Source organism: Watersipora subatra, chromosome 4 (genome assembly GCF_963576615.1).
Source record: "Watersipora subatra chromosome 4, tzWatSuba1.1, whole genome shotgun sequence".
Classification (NCBI taxonomy): domain Eukaryota; kingdom Metazoa; phylum Bryozoa; class Gymnolaemata; order Cheilostomatida; family Watersiporidae; genus Watersipora; species Watersipora subatra.
The window spans coordinates 32,406,694-32,420,874 of NC_088711.1; the positions used below are offsets into that span (position 1 = coordinate 32,406,694).

General features: G+C 37.4%; 1 protein-coding gene across 1 annotated transcript in view; it reads left to right on the forward strand.

Moving 5' to 3' along the window:
* The window catches only part of LOC137393539 (lysyl oxidase homolog 3A-like), a 41,673-nt gene extending 35,786 nt beyond the window's left edge, over positions 1-5,887 (forward strand). The window contains exons 11-14 of the mRNA XM_068080132.1: positions 260-380; positions 4,055-4,212; positions 5,385-5,479; positions 5,579-5,887. Coding sequence (XP_067936233.1) covers positions 260-380; positions 4,055-4,212; positions 5,385-5,479; positions 5,579-5,701 — 497 coding nt within the window. The 3' untranslated portion in view covers positions 5,702-5,887. The remainder of the gene's footprint in view (positions 1-259; positions 381-4,054; positions 4,213-5,384; positions 5,480-5,578) is intronic.
* Positions 5,888-14,181: the final 8,294 nt, after the last annotated feature.

Sequence of the window (14,181 nt, forward strand, 5' to 3'; positions counted from 1 at the left end):
AAACTGTTAATATAGTGAACTGTTGATATAGTAAACTGTTAATATAGTAAACTGTTGATATTGTAAATTGTTGATGCCGTTTTGAGCAAAAAACTAAATAATAGTTCGTTCATATATGTAATAGTAGCTTGCGTCTTTACTAACGTAACTTTATATTCTATTTGGGAAAGCATTGGTTTATTTTGTTCACCAATACTAAGGTATGTTATAATTTGTGTAAAACTGGTTTTTAGACCTTTTAAATCTAAGTCTATTTTAGGATTTAGCTCAGGACCCACAAGAAAGCTATTAAGATTTTCAAGTAATATATTTAACAATGGAACAGCAGATTTTCGACCTCGCCAAGATAGAAGTGCCTGGGAGTGGCACTCTTGCCACCAGTGAGTATGGCCATGCGAATGTAGTAGCTTTCTACAATCTTCTATACTAAAGGTCATTTCAGTGTTCTTGCGGTAGACCTGAGAAAGGTGAATTATCGAATCCTTGTCCCTCTACTTTTTTGCATAAAACTTGATTTCATCTATAATGTAGAGGAGGTAGTATATAATCTTGGTGCCATTCTTAAACCGATACCTAGATTTGGTTCCCTCCGGTACCTATATCCGGCATATCTCTTAGAGGGTTTAATCATATGCAGAAGAGCAGCCGTGGTAATGTGTCACCTCGTTAGATGCAACGCTTGATTTTGGCACTCACTAGCTCTTTGCCATTAGCCTCCAGTTCTGTCTTCCGGTGGTCATCAACATTTTGGACTCAAGTATCCAACTATGGGAATTTGATCCATGGGCTTTTTGTAGGCAATCTAAGCCTTAGCAATATTGGTATTCCTTCTCTTGCTGTCTCGACAGACAAACAACTGATATTTGGCTCCTCGGGTGTTGCATCTAATTCCTTAGCACTAGTCATGCACTGACTCATGTGCTCTTCTAGTTTGTCTTCACCTCTTCACCTATCCCTTAGAGCAGTTGCCATATAGTGGGCATCTTCACTTATCCCTTAGAGCAGTTTCCATGTGGTGGGCATCTTCACCTATCCCTTAGAGCAGTTTCCATGTAGTGGGCATCTTCACCTATCCCTTAGAGTAGTTTCCATGTGGTGGGCATCTTCACCTATCCCTTAGAGCAGTTTCCATGTAGTGGGCAAGCGTGCTATTGGCTAGTAGTTCTTAATAATCAGCCCATGCTTTGGATCTTTCATCAGGAGTACAGTTCGTCCTTCTGTTAGGTATTTTAGATGGTCATTTTAGAATTGACATCTCTGCCAGGTGCCAGTGCGAGGTTAACACTTTCTAACAACTATGTAGGCATGGTCTTGCTGGCTCGTGTAATCCTATCCCATTTTCATTGGCAGTAGCAGCTGAAGCAAGGGTATCAGGTTCAAGGTACATGTCTTCATCAACAGGTCAACCAAGATGTTGTGGTTTCCTTTTATGGTGTGTTTAGGCACAGAATTCTCATCGGGAAGGGTCAATTGGGTCATTTGTTGTTTGATTTCCTCTACCTAAAGGTCAGATATCGGCTGTCTCCCAACTATTTTGCTTCTCCGTGCAGCAAGCTTTTTAGCAGTCGGAGGCAATTCAGAGTGCATCCTTCTTATGTAGCCCCACTTCTCATGTTCACTCCTAAAGTAGCACAGCATTAGGATCGAGTGTTATCAGTACTACCTTGCTTGATCAGGCAGTGTCTGAGCTGGCATGGCATTAATCTTTACATTCATCATAAAGGTCGTAGACATTATGCAAGCAAGATTCTTGTTCAGGGACCCTTGCTGGTCCCTGAATCTGAGTAGAACATAGAAGAGTTTAGACAATCGTGTAAACATCGTTTTATATAAAGCTTCACTTTCGGTGGCGGCGAGCGTTCAGAAAATTTACATACACTTGCATTGAGCTGAATTTCTTTTTACACTTTTTAAAGCTTAGAACTAGTGCTAAAAAGAAAAATATTGACTGGAGGACTTTTATATCAGTCTAAACTAGCAATGGAGTCTAAATTCTATTAGTAATTGAAATATTAATTATTATTCAAAAACGGATTTTACCAATTATTTGATATACAGTTTTTGAGCTATCTTTTTAAGCATCTAGGAAAGGAAAACTCCCAAAATATTAGAGTCACCAACAAAGTAAAGAATGGAGAAGTAGAATTGTTGTGGTTAAGTAACCCTAGCTACTTTTTGGAAGGTGAAAGTCAGTGTCTCAGTAATATGTTATCAATTAAAGGCGTGGCATTTCCGCCGCCCGCGGCTAATTAGCTATGACATCATTGTCTAAACTCTCATAATCGTAAACTCAGCTCTGGACCAGCAAAGGTGGAGTAGGTGGGAATCGAACCTGAGACCTCATGGTCTTCATGCAGATGCCAGCCCAATTGCACTATGGCATGTGGATATGTAAATACAAGTATAAGAATGTACATATACACTTCTGCTACACATAGTACAGAAGGCACTCCTACAACGTAAATAATCCGTTCCAGGAATGTTTACGTTACAGCGAATTTACGTTATAAGAACAGTAACACACATGTAAATTGCCTAATCCGTTCCAAGATCTTTCCAAACTCACCCCTTTGGTCATGCCAAGAAGTAAAACTTGACTCAAGTCTTTTAATTTGTGGGCTGTACCGCAACTGCAGAATTATTGGTTTGCATTGACAACCTTTCTTCTTTTTCTGATCAATCTCACTGGTTTTATAGACCATGATTGTAATAATTTTTACAATAAGTTGACGAGGAGCGCATATCTTTGACGTTCATTTACAACGATTTGCTTATTTTTTCAAAACTGCAAAGTCTATTCTAACGTCTATGTCTATAGTCAAACAGTCTATTCTGCAAATTAAAACTAATAAAGCAAAACAGCAAAATATTTTTTCTATAAATAAGCGGTACATGTACTACTTATTTTATAAATAAGTGGTACATGTACTACTTATTTTATAAATAAGCGGTACATGTACTGCTTATTCTATAAATAAGCAGTACATGTACTACTTATTCTATAAATAAGCGGCACATGTACTACTTATTCTATAAATAAGCGGTACATGTACTACTTATTCTATGAATAAGCGGTACATGTACTACTTATTCTATGAATAAACGGTACATGTACTACTTATTCTTTAAATAAGCGGTACATGTACTACTTATTCTATAAATAAGCGGTACATGTACTACTTATTCTATAAATAAGCGGTACATGTACTACTTATTCTATAAATAAGCGGTACATGTACTACTTATTCTTTAAATAAGCGGTACATGTACTACTTATTCTATAAATAAGCGGCACATGTACTACTTATTCTATAAATAAGCGGTACATGTACTACTTATTCTATAAATAAGCGGTACATGTACTACTTATTCTATGAATAAGCGGTACATGTACTACTTATTCTTTAAATAAGCGGTACATGTACTACTTATTCTATAAATAAGCGGTACATGTACTACTTATTCTATAAATAAGCGGTACATGTACTACTTATTCTATAAATAAGCGGTACATGTACTACTTATTCTATAAATAAGCGGTACATGTCCTACTTATTCTATAAATATGCGGTACATGTACTACTTATTCTATAAATAAGCGGTACATGTACTACTTATTCTATAAATAAGCGGTACATGTACTACTTATTCTATAAATAAGCGGTACATGTACTATTTATTCTTTGGCTATCTGTATCCGGGGGTCAAGGTTAGGATGAAAGAGAACTTTCGACGATACTCTAGCTCGTGACATTCAAATTGGTGGACCGACATTGTAACCCCTGCATCAATCGATCACCTTTGTATTTATTTAATAATTTAGCAGCTACATATTCTCTGTTTTGTCGACATATCTGATGATTTATCGCGATGAACTAGAATGTTGCAAAGTTGTACATCACCATTGCTGCCATCACAACTCTATTTGTTGAATACTAGTATTAGCAGCTAATGTAAGCACAGAAGGAATACTGACAATAGCATAAAATTAGCCAGTGTGTTGTACTATTTGACAACTAACACTCAGTTTGAGCTTATGCCGTTATTTGTTCAGGCACTACCATAGTATGGGAGCCTTTTCGCACTACGATGTCCTGGACTCCCATGGTAACAGGGTCGCTGAAGGACACAAGGCTAGCTTCTGCTTAGAAGATGTAGAGTGTAACTGGGGTCACACCAAGAAGTACTCATGCCGAGGCTTTGCAGATCAAGGTGCTTGACTAAGTCAGTTAGGGCTACTGATGTAACCCTTCAATGATTGCATGACCGCTGTCAGCCGTAAACTCCATCTTGTTTATATTGTATTGCACCCTTTAAATACCATAAAATGTATACTGTTTGCTTTAAACTATGTACTGTATACTTCAAACTTTTCCATTTAATCAGTATACTGCAATCTCCATATCATTTATATAATATATATTTTAAACTGCACCATACAGTGACTGCTTTATGGTATATACTGTACAGTGTACACTGTAAACTACACGCAGTAAATTTTAAATTATGCACTATAAACTTTATACTGTATATTTTATACAACATGCTGTATAATGTAAACTTTAAACTGTATACTACAAGTGGTATATTAGAATTAAATACTTTAACTAAACATCGAGTCATATCTTGTAAGCTGTATATTTTATATTGTAAATTGTATACCATAAATTGTATACTGTATGTTTTATACTGTATATTGTATACCATAAATTGTATACTGTATGTTTTATACTGTAAATTGTATACCATAAATTGTATACTGTATGTTTTATACTGTATATTGTATACCATAAATTGTATACTGTATGTTTTATACTGTATATTGTATACCATAAATTGTATACTGTATGTTTTATACTGTAAATTGTATACCATAAATTGTATACTGTATGTTTTATACTGTATATTGTATACCATAAATTGTATACTGTATGTTTTATACTGTATATTGTATACCATAAATTGTATACTGTATGTTTTATACTGTATATTGTATACCATAAATTGTATACTGTATGTTTTATACTGTAAATTGTATACCATAAATTGTATACTGTATGTTTTATACTGTATATTGTATACCATAAATTGTATACTGTATGTTTTATACTGTATATTGTATACCATAAATTGTATACTGTATGTTTTATACTGTAAATTGTATACCATAAATTGTATACTGTATGTTTTATACTGTATATTGTATACCATAAATTGTATACTGTATGTTTTATACTGTATATTGTACATGGTTAACTCAATTAACTGTATACTGGACATTTTTATTGATTGCTATAAACCTAATATTGTTAACTATAAACTACATAGGCTTACTGTCTTACATAATTTAGCCATGAGTACAAGCACTTGCCCTTTGTTGTCAGGTATATCTGTTGGCTGCGCTGATGTATACAAAAGTGACATCGATTGCCAATGGATTGATATAACAGATCTGCAGCCAGGTGCTTTTGTATTTAAGGTGGGTCGTTTTTCTATCAGCTCTTACTATCCTTCTTGCAATTCTGTTACAGATAGTTTGATAATTTGAAATGTTGTATTCAACTATCTCTGTTTTTAGCTAAACGTTAACCCGGAGAGAGAAGTGCCAGAACTGAGCTTTGACAACAATGCCGCTGTTTGTGAACTTACCTACAACGGTTATAGCGCTAAACTGAGTGACTGCGTTTTGGCTAGAGGCTAGTTATCTGACCCCTTCCTTCAATTCTCTGTACAAATATTTACGTGTACTTTTACTAGATAATTATTATGTGGGACCGGGGTGTTAAACAGGGCAATAGAAATCAATAGCTTACAGGTATGACATGTTTGCTCCTACATTTATGTATATATTAGTAGTAAAACTATAGTAGTAGTAACACCCGAGTAGTAAAACTGAATTTTTGAAATAAATTATTGTTTTCAAATGATTTATGGCATATACTGAAATGAACTTCCTACAGCGATCACAAACAAGCGTTATGGTCTGGGGAAGTTCAGTGTTGAACAGCATCTAGCAAAGTTAAGTAACTTAAAACAAATCACTGTTAGAAAGTATTTGGATGCAGAGTTTATCATCAAAGATTTGGAGGGAAAGGGAGAGGGAAAGCATTGTTCATATTCTAAGTATTGAGGATAAACGAGAATAGTCTTTTACGATAAATCGTAAAGACTAGATTACGGATAAGAAACAATAGAAGTCTTAACATTGTTATTTTCCTTCTCTCTCGGCTTTGCTTTACAAGAAACCACAATGATCAACTCTATTAGCGCAAAGCATTGCCCTTCATCTGTAGCAAGCTAACACTCATCACCTCACTGCTTAGAATATTTAGTAAACCTCTGTAATTATTTGAAAGTGTTGATTTGCAGTAAGAGTTCGCTCATATAACAAGATCTGCGGTTTCATTTCGTTGCATTTAATGACAGCTTTAAACGGATAGCCTACTTTCCTACTTATAGGCTTGATACGGGTAGCGAACCTACTTTTCTACTTACTTATAAGCTTTATACGAGTAGCCTACTTATTTATAGGCTTTATACGGGTAGCGAGTCTACTTTCTTACTTATAGGCTTTATACGGGTAGCCTACTTTCCTACTTACTTACAGGGCTTTATACGGGTAGCGAGCCTACTTTCCTACTTACTTATAGGCTTTATATGGGTAGCCTACTTTCCTACTTACTTACAGGGCTTTATACGGGTAGCGAGCCTACTTTCCTACTTACAGGCTTTATACAGGTATCGAGCCTACTTTCCTACTTATAGGCTTTATATGGGTAGCGAGCCTACTTTCCTACTTACTTATAGGCTTTATACGGGTAGCGAGCCTACTTTCCTACTTACTTATAGGCTTTATACGGTTAGTCTACTTTCCTACTTACAGGACTTTATATGGGTAGCGAGCCTACTTTCCTACTTACTTATAGGCTTTTTACGGGTAGCGAGCCTACTTTCCTACTTACTTATAGACTTTATACGGGTAGCGAGCTTACTTTCCTACTTACTTATAGGCTTTATACGGGTAGCGAGCCTACTTTCCTACTTACTTATAGGGCTTTATACGGGTAGCGAGCCTGCTTTCCACATAAGACTTACGAGGTTACAAAAACGAGTTCTGCTATCTTCAGCAACAAAGCACAGCATACGAAAGACTCAATTAGTTTTAAATTTAAATTCTGCCAGAAAATGCAGAGTTCATTGCAAAAATACTTTCTTCAACTTGCAGTGATTTAATTTGCACTGGTACGAGTAACCAGTATCGGCATGTATAGTTTGTGTAGTGGAAAGGTGTCTGAGTGGTGTAGCGATTGGAGCGTTAGTGTTGTTTAGATACTTTGAACATTCAGTTTATTGACAGAAACTTTATTAGCTGTGTTCATCTTGACAGTTGAGAACAAAGAGAAGGTATTATGAAAAGGCTATTGTAACAAAAAGCAGAAAGCTTTCAAAAAGCACAACGAGATAGCTTTTAAAACCATGAAGCTGCTATTATTACAATACTCCCACTCAGTTACATGGTTGCACCAACAGCCAGTTTGTGAGACAAGAAAAAAATATACAATGATCGTAATCAACGAAAAAGCAAAAATATAACAGTCTTGTGTTCAGTGCTCAGACAATTAATTAACTCAAACCCAACATGTCTCTAAATTTGACAAATCGATCACGTGGCAGCGGCTTCGTGAATATGTCAGCGATATTATCATTTGTCGAACAAAACTCGGTACAGACATCACCAGCTTCAATCGCCTCACGAACGTAGTGGTATTTTACATCTATGTGTTTTGTACGCTTGCTAGTTTTTTGGCTGTTTGCGATCGCTGCAGCTGATTGTTTATCTACAAAGATGATTGTAGAATTAAGTTGCGTGGTTCCAATATCTGAGAATAGCTGACGTAACCACATGCACTCAACAACACCATCAAACAACGCAATATATTCTGATTCCATAGTAGAGAGAGCAACGACTGACTGACACTTGCTGGACCAGCTGATTGGACAACCAGCATTAATGAAGACTGCACCCGATTTCGAGTGCCGGTCAGCGTCGCTTGCATAATCTGCATCTGTGTATCCAACCGTTGGTTTACCTTGCTTTCTAAAATTCAGGCATAAATCCTTGGTGCCCTTCAGGTAGCGTATTACAATGTACTCGTTTGGCTTCGGTCTAGTGAGTCTGGGTGGGGCAAGCGTTGAACTTGGCTAAAGCTCCCACTGCTTCAGCAATATCTGGACGAGTAGATACGGCAGCATATAGTAGACTTCCTACCATCGATTGATAGAGATTGGGATCTGCTAATTTGCTTCCATCCTTGTGACTCAGCTTTACATCATATGCTGCCGGAGTTGCGACAGGCTTACAGTTTTCCATGTTGAACTCTTGAATTATTTGTTGAATGTAAGGCTTCTGACTTAAACGCATAGAATTTTCTCCTCTCTCAATAAGTAATCCCAGACAATGATAAAGCGGTCCGAGATCCGTCATTTTGAAATGAGACGAGAGAGCCGATTTTAATTCGGTCATCTGAGCACCAGTGTCTGACATTATACACAAGTCATCTACGTAGACACCAATCATCACTTTCTGGTCATTTTTCCAGCGAATATACACACAGTTGTCAGCGGAGGACTGCATGAAACCTAATGATTTAAGAAATTCATCTAATACCATGTTCCAACATTTAGGCGACTGTTTAAGTCCATACAGTGAGCGATTAAGTTTGCAGACTAAATTTTCTTTACCCGACACAACAAAACCCTCTGGCTGTTCCATATACACCGATACATCTTCTGATAGTTTTCTATTCAAAAAAGCCGTTTGTACATCCATTTGGTGTATCATCATATCTCTCTCAACAGCATCTGATAAGAGTGCTCGCAGAGATGTTCTGTGAATCACGGGGGCGTATGTATGTTTCATAGTAATCCACCCCAGCCTTCTGTGCATATCCCTTTGCCACAAGTCGAGCTTTGAATCTACTTATAGACCCATCAGACGAGTGTTTAGCCTTGAAGATCCACTTAGAGCCAATCGCTTTGCGCTCGGGCGGAAGATCAACTAGTTCCCATGTACCATTGTTGATCAGTGATTGATACTCATCATTGCTGGCTTTGATCCAGGCATCACGATTTGTGCTAGCCTGTGCTTGCGACAACTAAGAGGCTCCACAATGTTGATTGCTGAGTGAGCAGAGTGACCAAGGTTTGTGAAATCATCAATACCAAACCGAACAATGGGTTGGGTGGAACGTGGTGATCACCTATGTGTAATCGTCGGTGTTGGAGGAGCCTTTTCATTTTCTGATAGGTCAATATTCACCGCTTCAGAGTTGTCTACACTTGGCTTTGACGACTGATTTGGTAAACCGAGCTTGGTTTCATCAAAGGTGACATCACGTCTTACCTCTATTTTTCTAGTGATCGGATCGTAGAGTCTGTAGGCTTTAGACCTAAGGCTATACCCCACAAACACCATTGATTCTGCTTTCTCATCGAGTTTACGTCTCAGCTGATCGGGAATGCGAGCATAGGCTAAACATCCGAAAATTTTCACGTGTCCAAGATCAGGTTTTCGGTTGTTCCATTTTTCATAAGGAGTTGTATTCCATTCAAGTGCTCGTGTGGGGAGGCGATTATGAATGTATACCGCGGTCGATATTGCCTCTGCCCAGAATGACTTTGTAAGGTGAGATTCAGAAATTAACGAGCAAGCGGCCTCACAAACAGTACGATTAAATCTCTCAGCACAGCCGTTTTGTTGTGGAGAATAGCGAGTGGTGACTTGGTGATGTATACCTTGGGTTGAAAGGTAACTCTCAAACTCATTAGATGTATATTCTCCACCACTATCGCTTCTAAGTGTACCTATAGTCTGACCAGTTTGATTTGTCACTAATGATTCATAAGTTCTAAACGCCTGGAACACGCTAGATTTGTCACGTAAAAAATATATCTGCACATGCCTACTAAAATCATCAATAAATGAAACAAAATACTTGCTACCACCTAAAGATTCATTCTGCATAGGGCCACACACATCCGTATGTACCAATTCAAGAACCCTACTTGATTTAATGCCACGGTCAGTTTGAAATGGACGTCGAGACATTTTACCTTTCACGCAAGCTTCACAGACACCTATTTCGCCGGTAACATTACAACCATTTTCACACTAATGATTCATGTTTTTGAGGCTACTTATGTTTACATGAGCGAGACGTTGATGCTACAGTAGGGAGGAGGACGCGGCAGCATTAGCAGTATGAATAGCAAACTCGACATCAAGATAATATAGCCTGTTTACTACAGATCCTGATGCTATCAACATCTTTCTTTGATTCTTAATCCAGCATCTCGAATGTCCAAACTGTACTATATATCCTTTTTGTGTAGCCGCTTTTACAGAAAATAGATTTCCGTGTAGGTCAGGTATGTGTAGTACATTGTAAAGTGTAGAACGTCTAGTTTTATTTCCATGAATTTTTATTTGCAGCTGAACAATACCTTTTCCGACTACTTGAACTTGAGACCCATCGGCAACAACAACATACTCTGGTGAATCTAGCTTAAAATAATCACAAAATACAGCTTTATTTTTCGCCATGTGACTGGTAGCACCGCTGTCGATCAGCCATTTTTGAGAGTCAACATCTGTCTCCAATACAGTAAATACCGATTGATCATCTTTGCTATTATCATCGTATGTAGATATTTTGGCCTGGTGTGGATTTGAGTTACTGTTGTAATATCCATGACCTCGTTCTCGGCCGCGACGCGATTCACGGCTCTGATTATAGTTGGTTTTAGGACAACTATTTTGATAATGTTGTAAAAACCCACAGATGTAGCAGCCTTTGGATTGTTGCTGACTATGTTTAAAGCGGTTACTTGCTGACAGTAGAGTAGTGTCAGAGTTCGCTTGGACCTGACACCACCAGAATCGCTGGCTGGAGTCAGTGCTCTTTGTTCCCTTTTTTGTTCTTCATTAAGCAGTGTTTGTGAACTGTAAAGTTATATCGTCACCACGAGCCTCGAGTGCAGTCACTACCGTTGAATAGCTTTCCGGGAGGCTTCCAAGTAGAGTCACCACCTAGTCTTCCTCGCTAATATTAGCCTTAATAGCTGCAAGTTTATCAGTGATAGCTTTCATGTGACGTAGGTGGTCTTCAATTGATGAACCTTCGCTCATAACAGTCCTAAAGTAACGTTTCTTGAGAAATAATTTATTTGCCAGTGTATCACGTTCAAAGTGAGCTCTGAGCTTGTTTCACGCAACTCCTGGGTCCTCACATTCACTGATGAGATAAATAAGACTATCACTCACAGAAAGCACCATGTGGGAAAAAGCTTTGCTTGACTTCTTTTTGTACTCGGCTTTAGCGGCAGCGTTAGCATCATCCTCCAGAGTAATGGTTCCATCCACATATCCAAATAAGTCCTTAGCTATGAGTAGGTGTTTGAGTTTGAACTTCCATGTGGCATAGTTATCAGTGTTTGGCTTATCTATAGTTCAGCCTTTCTCATCCATAGTTCTTTGATAATATTTAATGGGTTGACTGGGCCCATAACCTGTTGTTTAGATACTTTGAACATTCAGTTTATTGACAGAAACTTTATTAGCTGTGTTCATCTTGACAGTTGAGAACAAACAGAAGGTATTATGAAAAGGCTATTGTAACAAAAAGCAGAAAGCTTTCAGAAAGCACAGCGAGATAGCTTTTAAAACCATGAAGCTGCTATTATTACAATAGTTAGACTGTAAACTTTGAGTGCTTGAGTTCAATTTCTGAATGGGCCTTCAGATAGAGGGATGAGCACTGTTCTTATTATAGTAAAGATTGAATATATAGTGAGTTAACTCCAAGTTGTTTTAATACTTTAGAGTGAAACCTTGCAAATTTTAATAAATGCGTCCTGCAAATGCTGCCCTAACTAATGGCAGCTATAGGCCTACAAGAATCAGCCTATCAGCCTTTTACCATTTCATAGCCAGCATCATTAAGCTCATTGTCTTAACAGCATCATTCATCAAGGAGTGGCTCAAATATACCTTGTCTAGCCACTGGATTTTGTAAACATCTCACAGCTATTGATCTTTCTATTAGTTTGTGATTTGTTTTGGGGGTCATTGAGTACTGCTATCTTTCTAAACAACTCCATTCACCTTTGTGCTCAGGTCAAACAGCGATGAGCCTTACATGAAATCTTACAGCTTATGTAACTTGATCCTAACACTTGTGTGAGTGAGTCATCAGGGAGATAAGATTTATGTCATTGAGAACTACTGGTCTCTGATAGCTCTCTCAGTGTGTGTAAATTGGTCAGTAGAATGCCAAAGCTTCTTGCTCGAATAATTAGTTTATAGCAAAGATTTTGCTGTGTTGATCTACGCTGCCAATAATATTATTCTGCTGACTTGCTTCTGAATTATTGTAAAGATTTGGAAGTATGTGGAAGCTATCATATGCCGCCACAGATGCACAAAATTAATTTTTAATGTATCAGACTGTTTCTAATTTTTGTTTTAGTTTGCTACGGAAAACCAAGTCAAAAAAGTGTTTATTATATGAAAAGGTCTTGTGTAAGATATAAGCAAATAAGAAGGTAGGGAGTAGCGCTTGTTTAATAAAAGCATTAACAGATTCCTAGAGACTGGTTATATCTGACTAGAGACTGGTTATGCTGACTCAGACTAGATATTCCTAGAGACTGGTTATATCAATGCTGACTCATTCATCCTTTCAGCTATACAAATTTTTAGCTCGAAAGCCGCAATTAGCGCATGTGACCAAAACTCCATAACGTAATAGCATTTATGGGATTGACTTATGGGATATTTAGGAATGTTAGTCAGAGAACCTTTTATTTGGAAATTAGGATAAACATAGTTTCGCATGAAATTTGATAAAAGCAAAACACTTCCTTTTAAATAAATGTCGCTGCTGACCTGAATACTTCATGATAGACACACAGCTGCTCTTCCATCCAGGAACTTCATCTAGTAATCTCTTTTACGGACAGTCATATTCCTCCTCTAAAAGAACTGCCTTATCTAGCCATTAAAAGTCTTGTAAACATGGCTCGGAGGATCCTGTTGCACTGAAATGTGGGATAAACTCTGTCAATCCGGTATTTATTATGGCTCAGGGTGAAAATAATAATAATAATAGTGATAAGAAATAAAATAGTAAGATAAGATATCAAGATGAGACTAAACAAGGGACCAGCAAGACTTGAAGTCACGTCTGGTAAAGCGATTTAAAAAGTACTTAAAACTTGATATGCAATGACTATGTGCTGCCTTTTTATGGTATGTCTCCAGGTGCTGACTCTATGTGCTATGGTGGGCTTGCATCCTTGAAAATGGATAATTGTTATTACAGGAAGTACTACCTAGATAGCTATAGAACTACTGAAGAACTAGAGAACTATAGAGGTACTAAGTAACTAGACAGCTACTGAGAAACCAGAGAGCTATTAGTTTTTCTGCCTCTCATTTTTTGTGATGAATCTCTACATACAACTAAAAGATTCTTAGCTTTCATAACTAGCCCTTGGCTTGGGTCCGTCTTATTATGAGTTGACAATAATAGTAATGAAAATAATTTGTTGTTTTTATAAATTTATTTTTAGCTATTTGTCTAATTTCACACACTTTATGTCATCTAAGTGCGGTCAAATTTCCTCACTTTTAACATCACAAGAAATTTGCCTCAATATTATAAAATATGCTAAAATTAAGGCAGCATATTGCAATCAAGTGAATAAACATTTTTCTTTACACAGAATTGCTAGAGCTACAATGACTCAATATTCTTTACGTATTTCAGGCAACAACCTGTGTGGCCAGTGCTATGGATCACCAGGTACTCTGATGTTCGGAAACCAGGTACCAAATGTCAAAAGTTTATGCAACATCCTGGGTGGCATGAAATGGCCTGTCCTATGGTTACAGTGTTTACCTTCGAAACTTAGCTAAGTGGACTATAGCTATAGTGGGCTATATAGCAGGTATGGTAAAATGAGTTATGCTAAAATAGCGGAGGGCTGTATAACCTTATCAATAGCAGAGGCCTATATAACCTTATCAATAGCAGAGGGCTATATAACCTTATCAATAGCAGAGGGTTGTATAACCTTATCAATAGCAGAGGGTTGTATAACCTTATCAATAGCAGAGGG